The sequence below is a fragment of the Prionailurus viverrinus genome, chromosome B2 (genome assembly GCF_022837055.1).
Source record: "Prionailurus viverrinus isolate Anna chromosome B2, UM_Priviv_1.0, whole genome shotgun sequence".
NCBI lineage: Eukaryota > Metazoa > Chordata > Mammalia > Carnivora > Felidae > Prionailurus > Prionailurus viverrinus.
Genome location: NC_062565.1, coordinates 35,192,018 through 35,210,398, shown reverse-complemented (window position 1 = coordinate 35,210,398; position 18,381 = coordinate 35,192,018). Strand labels below are relative to the sequence as shown.

At 41.9% G+C, this 18,381-nt stretch overlaps 1 protein-coding gene across 1 annotated transcript; it reads right to left on the bottom strand.

The window, feature by feature from the left end:
- Positions 1–11,155: 11,155 nt before the first annotated feature.
- On the bottom strand, positions 11,156–18,156 carry SRSF3 (serine and arginine rich splicing factor 3). The gene is made up of 6 exons (XM_047859364.1): positions 18,019–18,156; positions 16,265–16,472; positions 14,877–15,011; positions 12,630–12,668; positions 12,306–12,392; positions 11,156–12,141 (listed from the first exon to the last, which is right to left on the bottom strand). The coding sequence occupies exons 2-6, from the start codon at positions 16,468–16,470 to the stop codon at positions 12,114–12,116; spliced, it is 495 nt and encodes a 164-aa protein (XP_047715320.1). The 5' UTR covers positions 16,471–16,472; positions 18,019–18,156; the 3' UTR covers positions 11,156–12,113.
- Positions 18,157–18,381: the final 225 nt, after the last annotated feature.

The window sequence follows — 18,381 nt, the reverse complement described above, 5'->3', positions numbered from 1 at the left end:
AGGCAGCCCACCTGTTCTCCCAAGCTCCAGAGTCACCACCTGCCGCGGGCGGACACACACACACACACACACACACACACACACGTCTGCACCCTGGCAACACAGCGCCCCACCCAAGACGCTGCCCCACCCTGATACTGAAACCGAGGCTGATGGGGCAATGTCTGAGCCGCCCAGGGGAATGGGGCAGATGAGGCCCTCTGCGGCCCGGAAAACCCTCCTTAAAAGAGCCGGCCGGTACCGTTCTTCCACCCACAGGTGTCCGCCTGTTTGTTGCTCAAGAGTTCCAACCTGGCCACAGTAAGGAAGTGATACAGTGGAGCAGAGGATCGGGGGACCGCCTCGAAGCTGGCAGGGACGCAAACCACCGCCTGAATCTGACCTGCACCGACTCCTGGAGCCGTGGACTGTTTGCTCTCTGTCTGAGGCTTTATCTGCCAGGGAGATGGGCAAGCGGCCAGGGCCCTCTCGGGTGAGGGGTTGAACAGCCAGGCGGTGGCACGCTGCCATACCAGATGTCATGGCTGGTCACTCAGAGGAGCTCTGAGCCAGGAGTCAGGAGGCCGAGGGCCGGGAGATGGCTCCAGCTGGGCTCCATGCATCTGAGCGACTCTCTCCCCCACAACCCTTCACTTCAGGCCCTCCAAGTGTGGAGTGAAGGGCTGGGCAGCAGAAGGATTTCTCATCCGTGCTGCACGAGTCTGGCAGACATTTGTGTTTAAAATATATACACATAGGTCGAACGCTTTTCTTAAAGTATTTTTTTAAAGATAAAACCTATTCAACCATATGCATATTAACATGCTGAAGTTATTCTGCTTTTAGGTTGTTTTGGGGTAGACTTCCCTGTCACTTCTGGAATTGCAACATGTTACAAAATGTAATCATTTGCATTTACTTCTCTCTATGACCAAAATACAGGAAAAAATGGGTTCTAAGGTCAATCTAAGACTGCATTCATCAAAACATTACTTTTCTTGTCTTTATAAGCCAGTATTATCCAGCAGAATTTACACTTTTTATAGCAATATCATCTAAACTGTTTTATGCAATTTATATTTCTTATAGAAGATTTCTTTCCAAAAATACACTGGGCTAGTTTTCACCTTTGAAAATCACCATCCCCAATAACCTCTAATTCCTCCTCTGGCTCGGACTTTCCACTCATCTCCAATTCTCTTTTTTTTTTTTTTTTTTTTAATTTTTTTTTTTCAACGTTTATTTATTTTTGGGACAGAGAGAGACAGAGCATGAACGGGGGAGGGGCAGAGAGAGAGGGAGACACAGAATCGGAAACAGGCTCCAGGCTCCGAGCCATCAGCCCGGAGCCCGACGCGGGGCTCGAACTCCCGGACCGCGAGATCGTGACCTGGCTGAAGTCGGACGCTTAACCGACTGCGCCACGCAGGCGCCCCACTCATCTCCAATTCTAATCCCTGGACAAATTCATAGGGTCTTTTTTTTTTTTTTTTTTTTAACGTTTATTTATTTTTGGGACAGAGAGAGACAGAGCATGAATGGGGGAGGGGCAGAGAGAGAGGGAGACACAGAATTGGAAACAGGCTCCAGGCTCTGAGCCATCAGCCCAGAGCCTGACGCGGGGCTCGAACTCACGGACCGCGAGATCGTGACCTGGCTGAAGCCGGACGCTTAACCGACTGCGCCACCCAGGCGCCCCCATAGGGTCTTAAACTTAGTCCACAGAGAACCTTGAAACCTCTTGCCTTTACTTTGACACATGAGGCTTTTTTCTTCATATAACTAGCTTTGTACCCAAATCCCATTCTTCAGCACTCAGCTCAAATACCACCTCTTCTATACAAAACACTTAACATGGTCTTGGACCTAAGCCTCTGTTTCTTCATCTGCAAAACGTGATAGCAGAACCTCCCTCAAGTGGTGAGCTTTAAGTGAACTGGTGGAAGGTGTATCTAAAATACCAAAACATCGACACATGCGTGCAAGGAGCGCTCACTAGTCTATTGTCTTTATTACTGTCTCTCGTGTTATCGTCACAGTGGAAAAGACGTTGGAGTCAATGAAGTCTCAGTTCTACCATGCAATAAATGTGTGACCTCAGGCAAAGAATTTGGCCCAGTATTCTCAATAGGGTAGTAATGCCTCCTAGTGGGTGGTTGGGGAATTGATGTGGTGTTTTTAGGACTGTCCCATTGGTCACGGAGCATAACCGGCTTTAGAAGGGGACAGAGATACCAGATGTCTGGCACACAAAGGATTGCCCATGTCGTGGGACTGGGCCAATATGGGTCAGGTACATAGTATGAAAGGTGCCTGGATAAGGCCATTATTAAAGAGAATGAGTAAATGGACAAAAGACATTGTCTAGAAATAATTGAATTGCCCTGTACATTCAGACTACTCAATTCTTCCTAACTCCTAATTTCCTAATTCCTAATTTCAGTTATTCCTCTTCTTCTATCAAGGGATATGTGCTATTTAATACACAATATTTTGGTGCCAGGAACTGTTTTGAGCATGTATCAATTCACTTAAAAACCTCTTGGGGCGCCTGGGTGGCGCAGTCGGTTAAGCGTCCGACTTCAGCCAGGTCACGCTCTCGCGGTCTGTGAGTTCGAGCCCCGCGTCAGGCTCTGGGCTGATGGCTCGGAGCCTGGAGCCTGTTTCCGATTCTGTGTCTCCCTCTCTCTCTGCCCCTCCCCCGTTCATGCTCTGTCTCTCTCTGTCCCAAAAATAAATAAACGTTGAAAAAAAAAATTAAAAAAAAAAAAAACCTCCTAAACCCAGGGGACAGGTACTCCCCTCCCCCTACTCCATGTGATAAGGAAGTTGTTTTTGACATTACAGCGTTAAGGCCCAGCACATCCGTGAGAACACTGTGTGTACTTCATTTCTCCAATTCATCAGTGTGTTGTCTTGGCATGTTATCCTTACCCCCACCTCTTATCATATTCAAGTAAGTCTGGACGAATCTCTCATGACTTCCTGGCTCTAGTTTTTATTCTGGTGTCTACACGTGCCTTCGCTTTCATTTTCCTGTAAGGCAAGTATGGAATGGTTTCAAGCAGGTTCAAGCATCTGACTTATGTCTTCTGGCAGTTACACCTGACTTTCATAAAGAAATACACGCCTTTAATAAAATGCTTTCCTTTTTTTTATCTTAGTTAAGGCTTCATCTTGATTTTTTTTTTTATAATGAACATAGAAAATGGACTTCACTTTCAAATAGTCAAGGATCTTTTACAATTTTTTTTATTTTTATTTTTTTTTTTATTTTTTACTGTCCCTATCTGAGTTTCTTGAGTAATGGGAAATAACCCCAATATCATGGAGTTGGTAATGAGAAAAAGCACCACACGAGTGCTCAGCATACAATAATTTGAGCTCCCTTCCCATCTGATTGTCTACCTTTTCTCTCCACACCTTGCTCAAGGGGGATATCCCCAACACCAACACTGTGAATATGCTGAAAGAAGGCTCAAGCCAAGTGCCATTTTCTGGTGACAACAATCTCATCCAGCTGTTAGGTGACACCAGAGCAGGTGCCTAAGGGACGCTGGATTTTCAGTCCAGCCCCACAGCCTCTCTACAGAAGCTGCCTCTCCCTGCAAGATTAAGAGGCAAGAACAGGGATGGGCACAGGGTATGGCCAGTGGGCAGGATCCCAGGCCAAGGGCGTGGATAGGCTTTGTTCCATATACAAGGGAGGCCTGGGGTAAGGAAAAGACAAATAGACCAATAGGATGACTGTGGGATCAGAAGTAGATCTTAATCCTTACTGCTCTTTAGAATCACCTGAGGAACTTTTAAAGTGTACAGACATCAAGTTCCCACCTCAGATAAAATGTATCAGGACTTCTGGGGACCAGGGTCCAGGTGTTAGTGATTTTTCAGAAGTTTTCCAGGTGATTCCAATATGTAGGCAAAGAGTGGAAAGTCACTGACCTACAGACTCATCAATGATACCATGTTAGGTCTGTTTTGTTATCCCCAACTTCACAAGAAAGAAATTAAGGAAAATAAGTGACTTGCCCCAGGCACACAGCCAAAAGGTGGAAATCTGAATCCAGACTGGACGAATTTCAACACCCATTTTTATTTATTTTTTCCAAGTCTATTTATTTTGAGAAAGAGAGAGAACATGCATGTGTTTGCAAGTGGGGTAACGGCAGAGAGAAAATCCCAAGCAGGGATCCATCCCGATGTATGAGGTATGGCTTGATCTCACAAACCCATGAGACCATGACCTGAGCGGAAATCAAGACACTCACCCGACTGAGCCACCCAGGCGTCCCTGAAAACCTGTATTTTTTTCTTAGCTGATGCCAGAGATGAACCTTTTTTTTTTTTAAGTTTATTTTGAGAGGAATAGTGAATGGGGACAGGGCAGAGAGAGGGAGAGAGAATCTCAAGCAGGCTCTGCACTGCCAGTGCAGTTCAAACCCATGAAACTGTGAGATCATGACCTGAGCCAAAGCCAAGAGCCGGATGCTTAACCGAGCCACCCAGGTGCCCTGAAAATCCATTTTTTAAAGAGCCATCTAACACTCCTCTAACCCTTCATCCTATCTTTCCCACCCACCTCCCCATATCCCTAGGACTTCAGAAGCTCCTTTCTTGAAATCTGCCTAGATCCTTTTAACCACAGAGGTCTCTCTTAACCTTGGACCCCTGAAGTCAATCCCTTCAAACTGTACAGACTCAAAAGTTGGTAAAGGACCAGGGTCAGTGGTAACACACTGTCAGTATGTACTGGGGAATGTGAAGAATGAACTGGGGGCACTCTTGCCTACCCAGCACCATAAAGGAGTCAGTTTCACTAAAAAGTCATTCCTTGGGTACTTACTGCATACAAGTGTGAGGCTATTACTAACCAAGCAGTATATCATCACATGGTGAGTGACACATATATGTCACATTACTACATTCTTAAGATAGTAACAGGAAGCAGTTGTTTTCTATTTCTGTCCTTCGGATGAGAAAATGAAACCCTAGAGATTATGCAGCTGGTCCAAAGTCATGAGCTAGAAGCAAGGAAGCCAGAATTCCAATCCTGACTACTGGCTTCAAAGCCTGAAGGCCTTAACATTATGATGCTCCCTGAAACTAGCACTGGATTACTGTTGGGGCAGTCCTTGTCCCAGCTCTGCCAAGGTATCCTTGTTGTCACCTTGGGCAAATTCAGCTTCTCACCTCTAACCATAACACTGGGACTATGGATTCTAAGACCCCTTCCAGTTAACCCACACCTGGTCCTGCAACCTGGGCTACACCCTTCCAACTCAATCACTACTGGACTGCAACCTTGGACAATATGCCCAGCCGTCTCTGTACTTCAATCTCAATAAAGTGGGATGATCACATCTGCCTTATAACTAATCATCTCTCTTAATCATTTTCTTCCTGTCAACTGCCATCAAATCCAAAAAGTTGGCCCTGGTTTAGGAACCAGTCTTGGATGAGGCACATGGTAAGTACTTAACCTTTCCTTTCATCCATCTGTTGAGAATTAATCATAATCATCTAAAGAATGGAGCATTCTTCCGGGTCAGTAGACTGCAGCTGCTAGTGGACAATGAAGTAGCTTTAATCAGGGTTCCTGGGTGGCTCAGTTAAGCATCCGACTCTTGATTTTGGCTCAGGTCATGATCTCAGGGTGATGAGATAGAACCCCATGGCAGGCTCCATGCTGGGTTATTAAGTCTCTCCCTCTCCCTGCCACACTCTCAAAAAATTTTAAATAGCTTTAATTAACAAGTCCACTGTCAAAATGTAAGCAATCATTGAGATGTGCCTGCTTTTTCTCCCAAGCCAATAAGAAATGTTGCACAACAGACTCCTAACTTGAACCACCTGGTTTTGAAGCCAGAGAAGGTGCTCTCTTGAATCTGCAATAGCTTTGTCCAGCCAAGGAATTCTTCTGCAGTGTTTTCCTGAAGAGTCCACTTGAGAAGAGAAGAGAAGAGAAGAGAAGAGAAGAGAAGAGAAGAGAAGAGAAGAGAAGAGAAAAGAAAAGAAAAAGAAAGAGGAGCACCTGGGTGGTTCAGTCAGTTAAGCAACCGACTTTGGCTCAGGTCATGATCTCACAGCTCATGTGTTCAAGCCCTGTGTTGGGCTCTGTGCTGACAGCTCAGAGCCTGGAGCCTGCTTCAGATTCTGCATCTCCCATCTCCCTCTCTCTGCCCCTCCCCCACTTGCAGTCTCAAAAATAAACATTAAAAATAAATTGTGCATTTTTCTCTATTAGGTTGATGGTTAACGGGGCACCTGGGTGGCTCAGTTAGGCGTGCAACTTCAGCTCAGATCGTGATTTCATGGTTCATACGTTGCAGTCCTGCATCAGGCTCTGCACTGACAAGTGTGGAGCTGGCCTGGGATTCTTTTCCTCTCTTTGCCACTACTTGCACTTCCTCAAAAATAAGCCTTTAAAGTTAAAAGGCCCCCAAATTTACCGGTCCTTGCCTGTAAGATGCCACATGCACCAATGTTGCTCACATTCCTGAGTTAAAATTAGGGTGATGTCGAGACTAGGAGACCAGAGTAGCCACAGCAACTACCCATAGCTTCAAACCACTCACAAGGTGAATAACGAACTTAAGACGCATCAGTGTCAACCTATTCACGATGTACAGCTGTCTTCCACAGACAAGGACAACATGGACATTCAGTGGTCCTTTGCAAGAAATCTTAGCTTACTGCTTTTGGTACTACACCTCAAATATGCAGGCTTCAGGTGTGTAAAGAAGAAAAACCTGGACACATGGTTAGCATTTCTTGCTGTATTAATACTTGCTCATCATGGGGCACCTGTGTGACTCGGTTGAGTATCTGACTTTAGATTTTGGCTCGGGTCATTATCTCCTGGCTCATGAGGTCAAGCCTCACATCCAGCTCTGCGCTGATGCGTGATACTCTGTCCCTCTCAAAATAAGTACTTGGTTCATCACATGTATCTAAATTTCTAGGTTGGGGGGGGGGGGGGACACCTTTTACCAAGTCACTTCTAAAAAAAACACGGAGGTCACGTACAATTTACACTTTTTGCCATGAATATGTTTGCAATTAAAAAGAGAGCCCCCAGAGGCACCTGGGTGGCTCAGCTAAGCATCCAACTCTTGAGGCTTGGGCCACCATCTCACAGTTCGTGAGTTTGAGCCCCACTTCGGGCTCCATGCTAACAGTGCAGCGCCTGCTTGGGATTCTCTGCCCCTCCCCTGTGCTCTCAAGATTAAAAAGAGAAGCCCCAAATCCTGACAATCAACTGAATGACAAATTGCAACTTATGAATGGGTTGAGAAAGCTAAGGTGTAGAACGGAATACAAGGGCTTTCGAGTCAAGGCTGGCCTGGGTTAAAAATACACTACTTGTTTAGTAGGATGAGGAATGTGTGAGAACTTCTTTCTTCCCTGTTACCTCTCAAGTGGTTCAACATCACGTAAGAAAAAGGCCCCACACGATGTTCAGCAGAGTGGTACTCAAAACACTTTCTTTCCTGACCACTGCAAGAGTCCTTACCAAAGCATCCAGCACTCTAAAGCATGGGTTCCTAGCCCCTCCAAATGATAGGTGTGTTCATCCACTCCTTACTATCCACAAAGAACGCAGCTTCTGCTCCCAACCTCACTCCTGGGGAGTCAATTTCATGTCAGGTGGACAGTTATATACATTGCCAACTGAAGTGTGACCAGGACTGCCAGTTCAATTTCTTGTCCCCATTGAATCAGACAGCTGGAATGTAGGAGCCAGCCATTAATGCAATCTGATACATCAACTTCTCAGCTTCCGGCCAGGACGATGAACAAGTTATCCCACACCCGTTTATTTGGTAGTACAACCGAAAGTCAAAAATCCTGACTTGGAACTACTTCCAATTCATGGTTATAGAATCCTTTACCTCCAAACCCTAGTGCAGTTTGCACACTCAATTGCTTACACCCTCAACTCCTACTTTATGATTAAGGTACTCATTTCTTCACTTGATTCCTTATGGCTTGCCTATGAGCTCCACTTTTAGTCCCAACACCTTGCCATCTGATCCAATTCACTTGTTTTCCTCCATTGCTAAGGGACTTTTCAAAGATCCCTCAACTAAAGATTTGCACCTCATGCCATGTCCAAAAACCTTTCTTGTAGGCCACATGAAGCCCTACAACCAATAGCTCTCAAGTCATCCTAAAATGGATGAAACACTAAGAAATTAGTGAAGCTTAGGTCTCACTCTTGAACTCAGGTCAAACAACTACTTGCTAGATACTGAGCTACTATGTGCATCCTTGAATCCCACTCCACAAAGTCCCTGGGTCTTGGACTACCATAGAAGAAAAGTAGGACACAAAAACAATTGAATGACAAATTTACATTCCAATTTATAATTATTTGTAAAGCACTCTTGTTGAATCTTTTTGTTGCTGTTGAAAGTTTTTTTTTATCTATAAAGAAATTCTGGAGGCAGAGAGCCAGCTGGAATGGGCTATTAGCATTAAGCAACCTTCCACCTTGGCTTTAATTTGCAGTTTGGATGGTAAAAAAACAAAACAAAAACCACCCCTGAAAGGATAGTAACTTGCCCCATATGAAATCTCAATGAGATACATACTGAAACAAGGGTGCCATTTACAGGTGAAGCAGAGTTAAGGGTACTTGGCTGGCTCAGTGGGTAGAGAGGGCAGGACTTGACTTTGAGCCCCTTATCAGTAGTAGAGATTAAAGAATAAAAATAAAAGCAGGAAAAATCGCCTATGTACTATTTTTCTGAAGAGCTCAACTGTGCTCTGCAAAGAATATTCTCCATAGAAGAACCTCTCCAAATTACTAGGAAGTAACAATGTTTCCAGAAAGTTTCACTTTCTCAAAACCAAGTATATACCTGCACCAAAAGTTGTAGTAAAGGCACTAAATGACCCCATTCTAAGACTTTAGTAGAACAATCCTTAATATACAATGTTATGTATGTCACATAGAATGGAAGAAAAAGTATAGTAGTATTATACACATGTATTTCAGGTTGTTAGTTTGGGAAACTTTTTGGCTGTTACATGTTCTTTAGGGTTAACAAGAACTGAGATACTGAAGGAGTCTAAAAACTGTATCATGAATTTCTGCAATCCCAATTTAAAAAAAAAAATCAAACAGGTGATGTATTAGGTTTATCAAGACAAATTTTCAATGACGTCTTCTCAGAACCTCCCAAGTGTGCTGTACAACTGAATTTTTTTGAGGTATCCAAGGAATATTTAATAGGGTGAAGAAAATTTGTGAGGACACAGAAAACTGAATTCAACACTATCAGTTGTTTTGATAAAAATATACTCCAACCCAGTTTTTCTTCAGCTACTTTAATCAGAAATCTTTTGTTCTCAAGAAAAAAAAAAAAAGAAAAACCAGAAGTCTAGTACAAAAATATACAACTGAAAGACATTACCACCAACTAGATCTGTCAACTAAATCGTGTTGAGGATTCTGAAAATAAAAAGTACTAAACCAGTGGTCTTAATCAGGGACATTTATCACCTAACTCTTCCAAGTAACACAGTGCTTACTCTTAAAAAAGTAAATGAGCCTGGCAACAGGCCGTGTATATTTTAAAAAACTTCTATGATCAACACCATTCCTGATAAAGAATTGTAATAATATGAACCATATTAACTAATAAAAAAGCAGGACTTCTCATCCAGATATAGGTGAGTCCAACTAAAAGAGATGCCATCTAATGACCACACCTTTGTAAGGAAATATTAAAAGTATATAAACAGTAGATAAGAGATATCTACAATCTGATAAAATTCAAATTTCTCTGGCTAATTTATCTTCACCTTTCTGCTTAAGACATGAAGGTCAGAAGTAACCCACAATTGAGAACTACAGATAATTATTTTGAAAAAGCATAAAACTAACAATCCTTCTGTTTCCTTCAATTACCACCCAGGATTAACAGTGACCTCTAGGGAACACCTGCAGTCACTACACTAAGAGGTCAGTTTTTGTGACTGACCTCTTGCAGTATTATACTCCTCCATTCAGGACACAGTACACAGTTGGCTAATGAAACTTAATTTTTGAAATTAGAGTAGCCAGAACTTTTAATGGCCACAGCTAAGTGTGCAATAAGTTTTTAACAGTTTCTATCCTCCATTATTTTTTGTCACAGGCCGTAAAATTGCTGGGGCTTCTGGTTAAAGTGACTGCAAATTTGACCTAGAAGTCAGGATAACTCCCTGAGATCAACTTTATCTTAAGTTCTGTATAAGCCACATTATAACCATGACCTATCTCCTTTTTACAGAAATCCAATTTAGGACTTTGCAAGTTGTATGTTGCCAAAAACATCCCTATCAATGTCCAATGTAATTAGTGATGTACCATATTACTTCCATGACCTTTAGTATCTTGCCTTGTTCTGAACAAGTTTTAAAACGCTAGGAGGAATTACCAAAAGACAAAAGGCCCAAAGCCAGAGCTCCAAGTACATCAACAGTCTTAAGTATCTTCTATAAGAAGGCTCATCCCAAATCTGAATTCTACCTTGTGACACCAATCTTCCTTTGTTGGTATCTGCATGAAAGGTTAGTAAGGACCACTGGAAATTTATTTAGGCCCTCCCTACATCTTATAAAGTATCTTTACAGACTGAACTCAATGCAGTGACTTCTTTCAAATTAAAGAAAGTCAGTATAGCATATTCCAAAACTATCTTTAAGTAGCACATTTAAGGAAACTAAGCCACAAGGTAGTTGCATTATGATTTAATCTAATCGCACAAAAATTTGAAATTACAACTCCTCTGGGTTTCTAAGAGGAAGGTTTTGCATGCCTCCATATTCAATTCTGCACCGTTACATTTGAACCATATAGTGAAATTTACATCATAATGGATCAATTTAGAATTTCCATGCAACACCTCTGATTATATAAAATGGAAGCAATTTTTAAAGCTTTGTGGAAGGTCTCATGCTAATGATAAAGCCTTTTCTATGGGCCACTTTGGGTTATAATGTACCAGGTTGCTGTACTTTAAGATGTTGGTCACGGAGTATCACGGTCTTTGAACTGGCTCCTACTCCTAAAAAATGGTTAAGTACGATCACTTAGGTGACACCAAGAATTCCCTTCAGCCTCAATTGTGTTTAAGATTTGTGTAACCAACGGATCTCCATGGGACAATAAGAACTATGGTAATAGTGGGTTCGACTATTACACAATTATGCTAATATTTTATTAATTCAAAAGCACTTTACAAGAAAATATAAGTATGGCTTCCAATAGGAATGTTATACCTGGACTTGATACCAAGCTCACAGATTTTAGTTTTGCAAGGAAAAACAGGCTTTCAGGTTAAACAACAATTTGTAACCAAAACTTTAATCCCAAGGATTCTCACAAACATATTACAAATGACAGCATGAAAAAAAATCTTGCACAGTAACTCAAAGTTCAGCTCTACAATGTACCCTTAAACTGGCAGGACACTGGTATCTTGAATAGTTTCAAATTTCCAAAGAGAGAATGTTACATAGAGCTGTGTGTTCATATACAGCAATCCTGTTAAAATGAACTTATGACCTAAAGCAAAAGTAAACTTTCTTGAAACTTCCAATTCTACACCAACTGGACCACCTCTGCCCAGTACGAAGACAACTAGGATTCATTTTATTTTAAACCTCTAACCTAGTTTAACAGTGCAGCTTAATTTTTAGCTGCTGACTTGGGTTCACAGCAGCTTTTAAAGACTGTTCAATTACAGCTGCATGCACACTATCTCAGCTATGGAAAAACTCTGTTCAATTTTTGCCAGTTTTGTCTTCATAATATGAAATGTCAAGCTTTAACTGGGCAGGAGTTAATAGGTTTATTATCAGTCTATGTAAGACTAAACTTCAAAGCAAATTCAATTTTGCTTAAGGGAACATTGTAAAGTAACAACTCTTAATATTACATGCCTCATATGATCCATTCAAATCATAGAGAATTACATCTTTATGTGTCACTGTTCCAAGAGACAAACAAATGTGAACAGCTAAAACATCTTAAAAATGCACCAAGCTTATGAAGTCTCAAACAAAACTTGAATTTTCTGTACATACTCCTGTCAAATGAAGTTATTTCCTGTACACCACTCCTCTTGCAAACTGGTCTTCTATTTCCTTTCATTTGACCTAGATCGGCTAAAAGACAGAAAACCAAAAAAAAGTTACATACATAACTCAGTGACATAACCAGGGAAGAAAAGTTTTTATGGGAAAAATAAAAATCAAAACAGCCTAAGAAGATCACCTTCTCTTTTTAACAAGTTATTTATAAATGATCATCAAGTCATCAAAAATCTTACCTACGAGACCTAGAAAAGGATCGGGACGGCTTGTGATTTCTCTCCCGAGACAGTGATCTCTCTCTCCTCCTATCTCTAGAAAGGGACCTAAAACCAGAGGAAAAAGAAAAATAGGGCCATTCAGAATTATACACAACAAATATCCTAAGAAGTCTTCAAAAACTAAAAGCTGGTTCACTGGTGCAACTTATTAACACTGGCTCTATATGCTACTTTTTCATTACTAAAGCCAGTCTTTTACCATTAACCACATCATTTGGAACACAGCTCAGGAACAGCAGAAACATGACTTTCTGAAGGTGGCCAAAAAAGGTAGTTATTTACCTGCTCCGGCTGCGGGAGAAACTTCTCCGTCTTGGAGATCTAAAAGCAGAAACAGGAAAATTAGGCTAATTGTCAATTAGTATTTATGGCGTGAGGCATTTCCCAACTTTTCAATTTCACTGTTGGGCCCAGTGAATGTGCCGAAGAACTGGCACCCATCGTCCAAAAACAAAACAAAACCGAAAAAACAAAACCAATAACAAAACCAAAAACAAAAAAAAACCAAAAAAAACAAAAACAGAAAAAAAACAGAAAAGAAAAAAAGGCACAGAAGGATTAAGGAACCAAAAGCTCAAGTGAAAAGCAGGTATTCCAACCATGGATTCACTTTAACAAAGAATGCTTCACAGCAGATCTGTCCAATGCAAAACTTCATGTCAAACTAACTTCACTACCCAAACACCACACCAAAATATAGTCCCACAAGTAGTTCCAAAAACAGTACCATAAACCAGTATTTGGAACCCATGCAAACCTATAAGTCCATGACAAGACTTAGGTACCAGGTGGATAGTGTAATTTTGTGAAAACGCGCTAGGTGTAAATACTGATGCCATTAAGTGCTACATTAGAACTGCATTTGTGATCGTCACATTAAAGAGTGTGTTTAGGCTTATAAAAATTACCTTAGCTTGGCCCACTTTACCCCCAAAATTTAAAATTTGAAAACTGTTAGTAAAACCATTTAAAGGTGATAGGATTCAACAAATTTTTGCTAGAAAAGAAAGCTAAATCTGTTAGGAGTTATTAAAATTTTTAGTTTGGCATCTCACACATGCAAATAAGTTTCACCTGAAGGTCTAGTTACATTATGAGTTCCCTATCACCCTTAAAAGTTTTATTCAAGCAATATATATGTACGTTACCATTCAATTATGCACAGCCAGCCTTTGATCCAGAAAAAAGAATTACTTTAAGCCGCTTACTCCTTATTTTAACCAGCAGTAAACTGTATAAGCAGGAAAAACTTACTAGTTTTGGGTTTCAACAAGCTAGAAATGGTGAGGTGAGGCTGCCGGACTGACGGCCAGGAAGAATTTGCTGAAAAGGTTTTGCCAGATGTTGCGTTGGATTTAGTTGGTTGGCGAAGGGGGTGTTGTGGATTTTTCCTGCTTTTTTGTTAGCCGAAGGCTGCTGCTGTAGTTGTTGTGAAGACATTTGGTAAATAAACAGCTGAGCTGATTGGCCAGGAATGTGTGGGCGGTCGAGGTGGCTGCTGCCGATTTGGTTAAGGTTGGAGAGAAGGCTGAGAGAAAACAGCATGCTCGGGAACCAAAGGGCGGTGCAACCTGACGACTGGCCATGCCTGGGTCATGTGAAACGACACCAGCCAAGCTGAATGGGGCGCGCTGGTCACATGACGCTGAAAGGGCTAGTTGACTGGCTAATGCAGACTCAGAGGGTGGTGAGAAGAGACATGATGGTGACTCTGTAACGGGGTTCATTTTTATTAATAGATGGACCAAAAAGCACAAAAAAAAAATGAAAAACAAGCCATCAGTACAACCATCTATTTAGCTAACAAATACTCTTTATTATGATGGGCAACAGTGTGTTGTTTTGTTTTTCAAAATAGCAAAAGGGGCAAGATTTTGAACTCCTATCTCCTAGAAGGACTTCACTCACCTGTAAGAGGTAAATTAAGTCCTATAGAAACTATTTTGGAGGAGATGTGGAGTTAGCATCCAGACAATACTGCCTGGTCCAAGAATGATGCCATTTTCAATTATAAAAAAACTGAAATCTCTCCTATTTGGTTTTGAAGAACAGATGACTGGGATTACTTTTTTAGCCCCCTTTATCGGTCAGTGACTTAAGTTAGTTTCAGAATGATTTCTACTTTACCAGTTTTAACATTACAACAGCTGCCTGTTTGATAAATACTACAATAGTAGAAAACACATTTTTGTGAAGAGCTAGAGTTGAATGTAATGTTTGTCATTATGGAGTCAAGAAATGGAAAAAGGCCTAAATTGAAGTATAAGGGAAGACTTGGAAAGATGCAACTAGAAGATGAACTAGAAGATAGATCCAAGATAGAAGTTACTGACTACCAACATGAACAGTGACCTAAAGACAAAAGCCAACACTCAGCACAACTCACATACCCCAAACTACACCCAGCAAATGTTTCATAAAAACCTCCGATTCTTCAAAGTTTAAAACCCACCAACAAACTTTGAGAGAAATACCTGCTCCTATTAGCTACTCCGTTACACCAATACCTCTAAACACGCTCTCAAGTACCTGCGACGAGGTGGAGGACTCCTTCTCCGATAATCATCTCGAGGGCGACGACCCCAAGAAGGAGGTGGGCCACGATTTCTACTTCTCTTTTCACCATTCGAGAGTTCCACTCTTACTCGGCAGCCACACAGTGTTCTAAGGAAAGAAACATTACTAAATTTAAAAGAGCAAAGACGTGTATACTAAAGCAAAAAGCACTCCTACTTAGCCTTTTCTGTAAACTACACACCTGAAACACCTGTAGAATCCTTAATAGCAAAACAAGTTTTTCTAATAAAGAAAACCAACTTCCTTATGCTTTAATGCCTTGTTAGAGCCAGTCTAAATCATTGGGCTCAATGTTAATTTGTTAAGTTACAAGTGTGAAAACCTTGGATTCTTCCTCAAAAAACCAGTTCATCTGTACATCCTGCTGGGACTTCCAAGATCCCAGAACTTGTTTACTGATCTTGATGTTACTAGACTGTTGGTCTTTCTCTTCCCCAGATAACCCCAATTCTCCATGCCAACAGCAGTGAACAAAAGCATTTTGGCCATTTTACATCACCATCTCCCCTAAATCATCACACAATAGCTGACCCGTTAGGAAACTGAAGCTGAGGAAAGGCGGAAAAAAGTTATCCTCCACCTCTTGTTTCACATCCATTCAGATGAACCACCTTTATTGGGTCAGCGATTAAGAGGTGGGAACCTGGAAAAATGTGTTTCTACCATCTGCTTGGATAAATGACCTTCTCTACAGCTTTACAGCCAACCCTCAGATCCCTTAACTTTTGGATCTTAAAGATTAACCATTTCCCCTGGTTTCCTGAAATCCAATGGTTTTCCAACAAGCAGGAAGGAGAAGGGCAGCACCTGGTCATTCTTAAAACTCAGGTGTTACTTACCAGCCATTAATGGGACACTAAACACACACACAACACAGCTACATATTCCACACTTCCTAAGTATTTCAAACACATAAAAGATAATGGTACAATAAAGCCCATGCAACCATTATCCAACTACGAGAATTACCAGTTTGTGGCCATTCTTACTTGAAAAGATCTGATTTCACAATTGTTTCAGAAACAATTCAAAGGTGACACCACAAGTGACAACTTTGTGGAAGGTTTAGATAAAATGCTTCAACCACATTTTGGATGCAAACATCCACCCACCAAGAATCGACCATTAAACATTTTCTTCAATGGCCACTTGAGTAAAAAGTTACTTCCTATTGATCTTCAGTAAAACACTTTTTCTTTGCAGAAAAGGCATATGTTAAGTCTCCAGTAACATTAACTTCAGATAGCCAAGAAGCTATCTAAAAGTCACATAACCTAGGAATTTTAAACATTAAAAAACACAAGCAACGTATTTGTCATCAACATTAGTCATTAAATTACCTCCCATCTAGCTCTCGAACAGCATCAGCTGCATCTCGGGGATCTTCAAATTCAACAAAAGCAAAGCCGGGAGGGTTTCTAGCAACCCACACACTTCGGAGTGGTCCATAATAGCCAAAAGCTCGTTCCAATTCAGTCTTGTTACCATTGTTTCCAAGATTACCTACGTAAACTTTACAGTCCAGTGGACAGGAATCACGGTGCATTTCTGTAATTAAAAAAAAAATTACCCGAAATGTTAATCATTTACCCAATAAACCTACACAGTGAAAAAAGATCCTTAGAAAAGAATGCTGAAACACTAAAAACCAAACAATTACTACCCTTGAAACACCCATTTCTCTCTAATCTGTACTTCTAACTACCAAGAAGCCAGCACAAAATGCATTAAGAAGAAAAATGCCTCCTGGAAAAATTGGTGGGGGAGTGGAAAGCACTGAAGAAGCATTTACAATCTGGGCAGTTAGTAACTTTACCAATTATTATAACTAATATCAAAGATAAAGCACTTAAGGTAGAGTAACTTGTGCAGAACCAAATCCTAGAGACGTAATAACCAAACCTAATAACCGAAGGGATACTAATGTGTCTTCGTGTAATTAAAACCTTAACCAGCTTCATTCCTAAAGTGTTAGGAATCCAGACACAAGCGCACATATTCCAGTTCTATGTATATAAAATATCCAACAGGTAAATGCAGAGACAGATTCATGGTTACCAGAGGCTGGGTGAGAGGGCAGAGGGAATGAGACCAGCTGCTTAATGGGAATAGGTCTCCTTAGGGGGTAACAAAAATGTTTTGGAACTAGACAGATATGACAGTTGCACAGCACTGAGAATGTACTAAATACTACTTAACCGCACACTTTAAAAGGAAGCTTATGTTAATTTCAGGTGGGGATTTGTTAGTGCAAAAATTTACTGCACTTTGGGGGCTTATATTTGCTAGAACTTCACTACAAGTCACTTCCAAAACGAATCTAATCAACTTGTAGGACAGATTCAATTGCAAAGAGTAACGAACCCAATAACTCAGCTTAAGGGCTTCTCATAAACACCACATTCTGCTCACTCTGGACTTACCCAATTAAAAAAACTAGTCCAGACACATCCTATTTGCATGACCCCACCCTGTACCCAGGAGTCTTGAGACCAAACCATTGCTGGAGATTTTTTTTTAACTTCGCTGTGAGCAGTTTTAGGAGTTAAGTATCAAAGGTAAGCTGCTACAAGTACAGTGTGGCTCAAGGAAGACCGATCAGTTTAAAAAAAAAAAAAGTGATTAAGACTGTAAAAAGTCAAATTAAGATGGAAATACAGGTGACTACACAAACCACGTAACATGGATTGAAAGGCCCAGCCTTGATTAGTGACTGTGGAAAAAAACCCTGAGCTTCCGAAGAAAACGTGGGGTTGGGGGAAAAAAGGCTCCATAAATTGAAAGGCCGCGGCCCGGAGTACAATTCGGTTAGCGGCCCTCTTTCCCGCCTCAACTTTCGGGTTATCCCACTTCTCAGTTCACCACCACCACCTCTCCCCCACCCCCCCGGATAGGGGAAGATTATAAACACCTCCACTTCGAGACCGAGGTACGTTCTCTGATGGGCCAGGAGCCCCCGCCACCGCCCCATGCTGAACGTCACAAAATGGCGGCGGCGTCTCTTTGTCTCAACCTGGCGCCATTGGGCCTGGCCCCACCGCGGTCCTATTAAGTGCCATTTCCCACTGCACTCCTTTAGTCGCTGGTCTCTTACCGAAATCTTGGGTTACAAAGCAGACGCTCAAAACCACACACCCTCGGATGGGTCTTCCCGCTTCCCGCTCCCCTCCGGCCCGGCTCCCGCAGATGCTCTCGCTGACCTGGCGTCCACGAAATGGCGGACCACCGCCTTCTCCTCGCCCTTATTTATACGCCATGCTGAAGTCACATGATTGGACGGGCTCGCCCAATGAGAGGCGGAGGAGGCTGTGACGTAGCGGCCATCAAATCAACGAGAATCGCGGTTGCTGGGAGCGCGCTCTGGCGGTGCCGCTGGGTCCGTGGAGACGTACGCTGCCGCCCTCCAGTCGCCTTAGGCCTGGGGCTTCCTCGGGTGTTTCCGGGTGGCCGACCTCCA

Bases quoted from the DNA above. Each gene is read 5' to 3' on its own strand.
- SRSF3 (XM_047859364.1), bottom strand. From the start codon at position 16,470: ATGCACCGTGATTCCTGTCCACTGGACTGTAAAGTTTACGTAGGTAAT. The intron at 12,669-14,876 runs GTACTTGAGAGC...TTCTGCTTTTAG, and splicing joins AGTCCTCCACCTCGTCGCAG to ATCTCCAAGACGGAGAAGTT. The intron at 12,142-12,305 runs GTAAGATTTTTG...TCTGTCTTTTAG, and splicing joins TCCTTTTCTAGGTCTCGTAG to CCGATCTAGGTCAAATGAAA.